At 37.8% G+C, this 10,090-nt stretch overlaps 1 protein-coding gene across 1 annotated transcript in view; it reads right to left on the minus strand.

The window, feature by feature from the left end:
* abhd16a (abhydrolase domain containing 16A, phospholipase) overlaps positions 1-9,869 on the minus strand; it is a 15,094-nt gene extending 5,225 nt beyond the window's left edge. Inside the window, exons 1-18 of the mRNA XM_015045920.1 lie at positions 9,782-9,869; positions 8,813-8,945; positions 8,278-8,334; positions 8,128-8,194; positions 6,125-6,211; positions 5,793-5,878; positions 5,581-5,654; positions 4,990-5,097; positions 4,582-4,696; positions 4,388-4,489; positions 4,224-4,287; positions 3,259-3,308; positions 2,848-2,971; positions 2,661-2,765; positions 1,789-1,852; positions 1,607-1,663; positions 383-445; positions 133-209 (exon numbers count right to left, since the gene is read on the minus strand). Coding sequence (XP_014901406.1) covers positions 133-209; positions 383-445; positions 1,607-1,663; positions 1,789-1,852; positions 2,661-2,765; positions 2,848-2,971; positions 3,259-3,308; positions 4,224-4,287; positions 4,388-4,489; positions 4,582-4,696; positions 4,990-5,097; positions 5,581-5,654; positions 5,793-5,878; positions 6,125-6,211; positions 8,128-8,194; positions 8,278-8,334; positions 8,813-8,945; positions 9,782-9,819 — 1,471 coding nt within the window. The 5' untranslated portion in view covers positions 9,820-9,869. The remainder of the gene's footprint in view (positions 1-132; positions 210-382; positions 446-1,606; positions 1,664-1,788; positions 1,853-2,660; positions 2,766-2,847; positions 2,972-3,258; positions 3,309-4,223; positions 4,288-4,387; positions 4,490-4,581; positions 4,697-4,989; positions 5,098-5,580; positions 5,655-5,792; positions 5,879-6,124; positions 6,212-8,127; positions 8,195-8,277; positions 8,335-8,812; positions 8,946-9,781) is intronic.
* Between the last annotated feature and the right edge of the window lie 221 nt (positions 9,870-10,090).

Below are 10,090 nucleotides of genomic sequence, written 5' to 3' on the forward strand. Positions count from 1 at the left end.
ATTTTATATATATATTTATTATTATATATATATTTTTTTTTTTTTTTTTTTTTTTTTTTCCTCACACCAAGTGAACTCTGCTCTTAAAAGGAGAAATAAAACAGCTTTTCATGCAGATTCTCGTCCCCTTACCTTCCTCTATTGGACTAGACGCTGCAAGCCACTGTCTCACGACCCTGACCCCTTCATCCGTCATTATTTTGGGGTATCTGCACAGAAGAATTTAACGAGTCACCAAACGGGTCTGGACAGACGAGGAGCCCCAGACTATGGTAATACAGAGGCTGGATGTGTGTGTGTGTGTGTGTGTGTGTGTGTGTGTGTGTGTGTGTGTGTGTGTGTGTGTGTGTGTGTGTGTGTGTGTGTGTGTGTGTGAACTGACCTGAACTGAAGCAGTCTGAGCAATAGGTCGTTTCCTCTGTTGGACATGATGTCATCTGCATGTCTGTAAGACATTTACACTTAATCCAGGCTACTTCTACTCATCCAGTGTGAGAATAAGAACATTTATTTTAACGATTTAGCGATAAAAATCAGCTTTATAGGGACTGACGTTCAGGGATCATTGAGAAAACGAACCCCAAATTAATGAACCACAATAAATTTACTGTTGTAGACACAACAATATACAGCTCTGGAAAAAAAAAAAACAAGAGACCACTTAAAATGATAATTTCTCTGATTTTACTCTTTATAGGTTTATGTTTGAGTAAAATGAACTTTGTTTCTTTTATTCTATGAACTACTGACAGCATGTCTGAAGTTACAAGAAAAATGTTTCCTATTTACTTTCAGAAAATGAGAAATGGTTAAAATAAAAATGATGCAGCGCTTTCAGACCTCAAATAAAGCAAAGAAATCAAGTTCATGTTCATTCAGAAACAATATTAATGTTTTAAAATCAATACTTGGTGGAATAATCAGGAGGTTTTCAATGGGGCTCTGATTTTTTTAAAGGTCTGCATTTAGTGTAATAATTTCATACCACTAGATAAAGTCCAGTGCAAACCACTCATTGACATAAGCAACCTTAAGAGAGCTCACATATTTGTAATTTAATCTAAATAAAACCAGCTTTGCTCAATTTAAATGGTTTTCCTTTCACCTCTCAAGCATGCGTTACTTTATCGCATAAAACGGCAATAAAATACAATAAAGTTAATGGTTACACTGTGAAAAAATAGTGGGGAAAAAATCTAAGCGGTAGGAATACTTCGGCAAAGCCGTGTGATTTAACAAACGAGGGGAGAAAGCCTTTTAAGTGCCTCCTGTTTTCCAGCCTCAAGGTTGGAAGGAGAACATTAATTAATCAAACTGGATAAGAGGAAGCCAATCAAACCGAACGATATATTATTTAAATGACTTATTTGCATCACATAATGATTTTTACAGGGCCTCCGTTCAGCTTAATTAAAGGAATCGATTCCAACCAACAAGTTTATAATGACATGCAGGAGACATTTAATGAGTGCGACTTTCTATTTTGTCTTTTAGACTCGCACAGATAGACCGGCTGAAATGCTTCATAATAAAACCGTTAAACTTCAAATTGCTAGAACCACATACTCATGGTGTTGTGACGAAAAGAAGAGAGTCAGTAACCTACGTCGTAGTGATGATTTCGTCTCTGGTCCTCCTGACCAGCAGGACTGGCCCCTGATATCTGGAAGAGCCGAAGGAATTCGGTGATCAGCTACACGACCAGCGCAGGGTTTCGAAACCGAAACCCGTGACTGACGCTTTAACCTTTCACCGTTATTTTCACCGTGCTCTGATCACTGGACTCACTTGACGAGCTGCTCTGCGTTGTTGAGGTTCATGTATTGTCTCACTGTGTGCTGCACCAGAGGCCCTGAAAAACAAGACAATGTTTTAATGAATAGACGAGATTAACTGTTTGAGTGCTGAAACGATTAATCGGATTAATCAGTTACTGAAATAAACGGCAACAAATTTAACAGCCGATTAATCATCAACTGAAGTATTAAAAAAAAAAAAAAAAGGTTATTTGGTGAAAAAAAAACCATATTCAAAGTATCAATTAAGCCAAAACTGTACAAAAAACAGAAACATTTTGCATTTAAGATAAAAACATCTTTGTCTGCAAACATGTTTTAGCCAAAACTCCTCAAACGGTTTAAATTTAGCTTCACTTAGTTAAAATTCACTAAAGGAATCAAAGTTATTGGATTTAAGGCAATAAAATATTAATTTTCTTCATTTAAAAAAATTATTTAATTAACTGTTTATTTCAAACTCAAAGTTTATTTATGTAGCACGTTTACAACAGCCTCAGCAACAACAAACGACATAAATGATAAAGTAGAAAATAAAATTAAGTTTAGTAAAAAAAAAGAAATAAGACAATTATAAAACTGGCAAAGTTACCAAAGGCTAATAAAATGAATAAAAACCAAAACAACACTGAAGCAACTGCTGCAGCGATTTTCTTCCATCCTTTATTTTTTTCTCTTTGAATAGATGTGTTTTCAGTCTGGACTTAAAACGGAATATTTGATATTTTAATGCATTTCTAATGTATAAAAATGTGATCACATGAGAAACAATCTGTAGAATGTGCTAATTTAAAAAAAAATCTGCTTAATTGTCAGAATATTCAATAAAATCGGTTAGTCTGGTGTTTGACAAGCTGCACTCACTCCAGCTTTCAGGCATCACTTTAAGGGCGAGGGGCAAAAGGTCGTCAAAGGAGGCATCCAGCACAACTGACTGGATCTCTGGGTATGACATCACCGCCCAGCTGGCTGAGAGAGGAGGAACAAAGGACAGACTTAAACTCCCCACTCGTCACAAAGGTGAGCAGAACTTGCTTGCGTCTCCGTGTACCTGTGAATCCGCCAATGGACCAGGCATAAATCACAATGTCGCTCAGCTGGAAGCCCAGCTTGTGAACGGCAAACTGTATCACCACGTCCATGGCGTTGGCCTCGTTCTGGGGGAAAGGAACTCCCTGCCAGGAAGGAAATTTCCATACATTAATAAAACAATCCTAATCACGCAAACATCCAGTTCCTTAAACATTAAAAGCCGCTGAATCATTCATAGCCTGTCCTCTGATTTTAATCTGCCGTGGGAGAGTTTGTGCTGCTTGTGCAACGCTGGTGAACTGAAACCAGACTTTCCACATGCTGTTCTTTTGTGCTGCGCGGCCCGTTTGGATCGGATGACTCACGGCGAGAGTCAGACAAGAGCTCACCGATCTGTAACAATGGCTGAGAACAGGGCGACGCGGCTTACCGTGCTGCCTGCAAATCCAGGGTGGTTCCAGCCCAGAACGGAGTAACCACCTGAAACAGATTCCACTGTTAACCCCAGAACCAGAACCTTAATTCAGCTCAAACTTTTCCACTCTTTAGTACTAAACAGCAAAGTGCTTTAGTGGGATTTTTACAGGTAGCAGTGCATGATTGTAAAGCGGAGGGAAAATTTAATTTTAAAGTCTTAGGTCTGTACTTGAACACAGGTCCTTTTCAGTCTCCAACAGATTTTATTTCCCAGTTTTTATCTCCGTTCATTTTCCCATCCAGCCTGAAAAGCCTCCCTATCCCCGCAGCTTTATGCTGCCACTACCATGTTTCTCCACTGAGATGGTGTCTTTAGTGTAGGAGTGCACATTTATCATTTTTTATAATAAATTTCTTGTCATGATAAAATTCTTCTTTTGGCTAATCCTCCATAAACACTGGAGCGTATTGCCAGCTGTCCTGTTGACAGATTCCCCCACCTGAGCTGTGGATCTCAGCAGCTCCTCCAGAGTTAACTCAGGTCTCTTTGTCCAGGTGGGTGGCCATTTCACGATGAGGTTTGCTGCTGTGCCATTTTCTGATTACGGATTAATCAATGGTCTTGGACTCTGATTTATAATCGTCCAGTTTTCTCCCTGATCTGTCTGAATGTTTCTTGGCCTTCAGACGTCTCCATTTACTAAACGTGATGCTTCTGAAGCTGACTAAACTGGATTTTATTAAGAGGTATCACAATAAAGGGGGATAAATGCAAATACATACCACTTTACAAGTTTTTATTTTAAAATAAATGTATGTTTTTCCTTCCACTTCGTTCATATGCACTAGTTGGTGATTTACAGTCCAGTTTGTGGTTTTAAGGATACAAAACAGAAAAACCGTTGAAAGGGTTTGAATGTTTTTCAAGGCGCTGCCCCGTAAAAAACCTGACTTGTTGTTAAGCAGAACATTTCTCACCCTCCAGTGGCGTGTTCATGCAGCCCACCTCATAAAAGCCAGCGTTCCCCTCGCAGCAGATGACCTGTGGCACATTTCAGCAACCATCAGTTATACGACGGGAGTTTTGTTGGAAGCAGGACCGGGCCCGGGGAACAAAAACACAAATCATTTTCGACATTTACCAGAGTCCGGCCGTGCGGCCCGCCATCTTTCCTTCGATCCACAAACATGGTGTCGATCTCGTTCCCGTCGCACGCCACCAGCTTGTTCCTTTCGCCGTCGTACTGTGACAGAGTGGAAGAGAAAGAAATGGCAGAGCGGGGCACTTGTTTGATCCATTTACTGTCAATGGGAGCAAGGACTTTGCTCCTTTTACCTCTTCTATTAATTTAGCCAGGCCTCCCTGCAACATCGGCCTCATCGCTTTCTGCAGTAAACCCACAGAGCCGGGGTACAGCATCCGCCTGCCGAAGGAGTGAGCAATGAGGAACCTGGAAGAGAAGAGAAAAAACATAACTGCACTGCGGTACGGCTGAAACGATTCATCGTGACGAATCGATTATTGAAATAATCGTCAACTATTTCAGTGTCTGATTAATCGTTAACTGCCATCTGCTGAAAAAACAACATATTCAGGGGTGTAATTAGACCAAAACAGTACACAAATATATACATTTAGCACTTTTGATAAAACACCTAAATCTGTAAATATATTTTACCCAAAGCTCCTCAAATGGCACAGCTTTAGCTACGGCTGATTGAAATCCACTGAAAGGACACATACCCGATGACGTGGCATGGCAAGGTGCGGACAGAGTGGAGGAAACTGTCTGCTGTCCCTCTCAGTCTGGGCTCTGGCTTCAGCAGAGAAACGCCTCCTTTGGGATGTTTCCTTTCACAGGATAATGAAAAACATTAATGCAGATAAACATAGTGGAAAAAGCATCGACGCCCTTTGAACTTTTCCACTCGACAGGATAGTATTTTATTTGTAAAAAATATCAAAATCTATCCTATATATATATATATATATATATATATATATATATATATATATATATATATATATATATATATATATTATCGTTATGTACTCCTCTCCTTGGTATTCGTCTATCAGATTAAATACTAATATTTTGTGGCTGTATGTTATTGTTCCTTTCTATTTTTGAAAGGAACAAGGAATTTTTTGCATTTTGTGCCACAAAATGCAAAAAACATGACAATGAATACACATGCGGGGTTATATTTATTAGATCCGTTTACCAAGGGCTACTCTACCTAAGTTGTAATCATATAAATATTACAATATGATCCTAATATGAGCAGAACTGCATTGACCAAGCGGCCATTTTAAGTAGAATGAGCAACTTACGGATTGCTGACTTCTGTCCAGCTGAAATCTGCAGGCCAGTGTGAAAAGTCGAAGTCAAAACACCTCAGCTTTTTCTAGAAGCAAAACAGAAGATGCATAAAACAGCACCATAACTTCCCTGTGACGGATAATCAGAAAACAGCGACATGATTTATTCCCGTAATTTTAAACATTTTACTCTGACCCCTTGCCTCAAGTCAGTGAAACCTTACCTTGTTTTCTGGTGTGTGATTCTTCTTGGTTTCCTCCAGAACTGAGATAAAGTGAACATAGTCTGTGTTTCTCCATCTGCCCCATCCTTGGGGAAAAAGCAAGGAGGATGGGGGAGGGGACAAAGAGAGATAAGTCTCTATGTGAAACAAAAGAAAAAAAAATAGTTGCAAAAACCTCAAGGGTGTGTTTAGTATGCTTTGTGAGCAGAAACCTTGTTCGACAGTCTCAATGGTAATGAAACCTTATTGGCGAGCAGAACCACTATCTATATCTAAAGATGAATGGACTGAATTAGTTATTGCCTCGCGGGAGGTTAAAAGAGAAGTCTCACCTCGAATACAAGCGACTCCGAGAAGACACACGAGCACGGTTCCCAGGTACTGACTCACTGGAACCAGCTTACTGCTGCAGATGTAGCCTGAGAACGAGCAGCGGCACACGCAGACAAGAGGCTAAACATCGAGCACCAATAAAACGATGAACAGTCTGACAACTAGCCTTCAGCCATGTGCATAAATCAATTTTAGAAGCTCAATAGTACATTAAGGAGTGACACTCAACCTTGAGCAATTAATTTCTAGTGATGCTGAGCCTCGCCAGATGAGTCAGTTGATTACGTTTGTATTAATTCCACTTGTAGGACATCAGCCACGTACAAGGACACATCAATTAATAGTTTTTAGTCCCAGGAGGAGGATTTGTATTAAGAAAGAAAACATTTTTGGACAGTTACCTAAATGGCCAGAGAGGAAAACGTTATATATATGTTTTCCTATATATACGTGTATGTATGTTTATACATACATACACATGTATGTATAAACATACATGTGTCTGTATGTTTATACATACACAAACAGGTAATTACCCAGAGGGAAGCAAAGTAACCTTCAGCCTTAGGCTGTTTCCACAAAGGAGAAACTGAGTGAAGAATACAGCAAGGACACTGATATCATCTGGTTAATTCAAAAATTATAAAACAGACATACTGATTACCCAGAAATTCATTTGGCAAATACAAATGATTATTAAAAACTTAGCAGATCGTTTCATGAATGCGTTTATTTATTCACAAGCAAAAATGGAAAATGCGTCCATTAAACCACAACTGCCCAATCATTTGCCTCATGATAATTATTTTTACTTTATTAATTTGATGAAAACCACATTTTAATGCAAAAAAAATAAAAATAAAAAAACATCTACGGTTTATAAATTCTAAAATTTAAAGGAACAAAGCTTCAAGTTTAACCACTTTGAAACTAATGAGGTAAACACTGTGAAGTTTGGTGAAAATGATAAGAACCGGATTTTGACTGATTTCAGTTACAAACAAACATCTATGCTGTGGATTTATTTATTTTTATTGCCTCACACTCTCCCCTCCATCTCTCATTTCCTTGATCAGGTTTTGTGAATGCAAACTAATCAGCTGAATGAAACAATAGCTTCATATCCGTCGGTATATCTAACAATCAGATTGCAAACATCCATGGTTCTTGCAACCTCTGTGTCGGTAAACGGAAATCATTGCTCACTCACATAAATATTATCCACTAATTTAATACTTTTTCTTTCTTTGAGACCTTTTTTAGCAATCATGAATTTTCTGTTAAGATATTTTAATAACTTCTGTATTGGTGCGTTTTTCTTTTTTACCATGTGATTTTATTTTGCCCTCATTACAAATGGGTGCGGCTGGTTTCCTGGTTCCAGGTGGTTTTTTTTTTTAGGTACACGGTTTACTGGGTGGTAAAGAGAAGTTGTGTGTTTCTATTCCTGCAATCGTTTAGTTTCTGTAAAGCATGTTGTGCTAAATTTTTCTCTACGTGAAAAGCGATACAAAAATATTGACTGAATGATTGATGAACATTCCTCTGACAATTGATCATAATTACTCGACATCAAAAAGTTCATATTTTTATTTTCTGTACAACTTGGCTATTAGATTCTTGGCTAATGTTTTGATGTTGCTAACAGCTAAAAATTGTCCAGCTGATATTTTTAGACAAATTAAGACATTTGAAATCCTGCATATTAAGACGCAGTACTTCCACTCTAAGTAATTTAAATAGAAAACAAGTTCCCCAACATTTTTCAATTATCATTTTATCTGTTAGGTTTTCGGCCTGTAAACAAACTGAAAACAGATTTACTGACATAATAATACGACAAATATTAAATTTATGTGAATGCAACACAAAGAAATCTGAAGAATAGTAAAAGCAGAGATTATGTAGTGTTTCATTGTCACTTTATATATCATTATATTGACATTATTTTCAGACAAAAGCCCCCCTATATTACAGGTCAGCTGTAGTTCATTAATCCTACCTTTTCTGTACAGATAGCAGAGGAGAAGAGGGGAGCTGTAGTAGGATATGGACCATATTGCTGAAGCCTGGAGGGCATAAAGTATAATCACACTTTAATTTAATAATTTTATGCTTTCTCCAAGAAGATGAAGCAGAATATTATACTGACCCATCCAAGAATGTTGTCTGTGTGTTTTTCCAGACTTCTGGGTTGGTAGTTCCATGCCTGAGAGAGTAGAGGAAGAAGCTAAATGAGCTAATGTTAGCATAGCTGGTAACGTTTGTACCCAATAAAATATATTATTTCCCCTCACACATGTATTTTACGTTGAATCAAATTCAACTGATAACGGTGCTACTTGTTGTTTAATTTCTTTCTGCGTTTATGTCGTTTGTTCCTCTCCGCGGTTTCAATCATGTTAATGTTAGCTAGCTAGATTAGCGTCATAAAATAGAAAGGAACAACAACATACAGTCACAAAATCAAGTTAGACCGGATGTTACTATGGTGTTGAAACAGAAAACCAGTTGTTGGTTTTTTTAAAGACGAATAAAAGTACAGCTTTCACTCTCTGGTCGTTCATTCATCCCCAACTATCAACTACGCGGAGCAATGACAGCAACAACAGCAACGATTTAAATGAATAAAAGTCTGGATCTGCAGTCAGCGGCTGTAAAACGGTTCTGAACTCATCGTTTCCTACCCTCCTGGCAAACCTGCCCTCAGGTCGAGGCTGCTCCGGTGATCGGTGAATTCGTTGTAGATGAGGCCCAAAAACACAGCGGTACAACATCCAGGCTGCCATTCTTCCGCCGCGGTGGCTACGGCAGCCGGCACTGACCATAAAAATGAAAGAAGTGGCTAGTTCGACGATTAAAAACAATGAAACCCAACCACATTAACAAGACATTTTTATTCACTACGCTCTATATTTATAAAGAACCCGTGTATGTTTCTAAATATTCTAATAAAAAAATAACGCTGAAAAGGAATAAAAAACAAACAAGAATATTTGTTTTTCTAAAAGTAAAAAGTATAAAATAAAAAGTATTGTAATTTCCAAAAATGGCTTGAGTGGATTGTTTTCAATATCAGACTAATTCAAATTTAAAATTAGCATTTTTTTATTTTTGGCTCAAGACACATAACATTAAACTTTAGCCTAGATTAAGGTTGTGTATCATCAGGAATTAATTTTTACGTGTTTATCACTACTTCTCAGCACGTATTTGACCTCCATTCCCTACAAATCCCACCCTGGGACCTCGGGGCTTCCAGCCTGCTCTCTGTTCCTTTGCTGACAAAACTTTTAAGACCTCTTCAGGAATACTCTCACCGCTGACATTTTAATATGTTATCCCTGGATGAAATTAACATTATTTGTAGCAGGCCCCCAGCCCCCAAATGAAGGATTGTGGCTTTACTGATGAACAGTGAGGTTTATTGGAAGTAAGCTCTGCATTTCAGAGCTGTATGTATAAACACACACACAAAAGAAGGTGTAAGCTACAAACCACGCTCTCACAACCGTAACGTCTGTAACTAAAAATAACGTTCACCACTAAAAATATCAACTATTTCAAAAATACCTCAGTGTTTGATTACAATAAAAAAAATTCACAATTTCAACCATTCAATATTAGAAATATCCTTATTTACAAAATAAACATACCTTTTGACTTTATAAAGGGGGCCGATAATAACATACATTTAATGTTTTTACAACTTGTCGTTAAGCTGCCGTTCTATAACATATATAGCGGAAGTTGTAACAAAATAAAAGCCTACAATCAGAAACCGGAAAACAACCATATATTATACAAATAAAACGAAGTAAAGGTATCATGACTTAAAAAGGGTGATACAACAAATAAGGAGCTTAATTTTGTGTTATTTACATTACATATTCACGGGAACAGTTATATCTGACTCTTTATCCTCAATGTGAAGCGTCATGCTCTGAGTAGTTATGAATAAAAAA

Source organism: Poecilia latipinna, unplaced genomic scaffold, assembly GCF_001443285.1.
Source record: "Poecilia latipinna isolate Pla-1442-1.1 unplaced genomic scaffold, P_latipinna-1.0 Scaffold753, whole genome shotgun sequence".
Classification (NCBI taxonomy): Eukaryota; Metazoa; Chordata; class Actinopteri; order Cyprinodontiformes; family Poeciliidae; genus Poecilia; species Poecilia latipinna.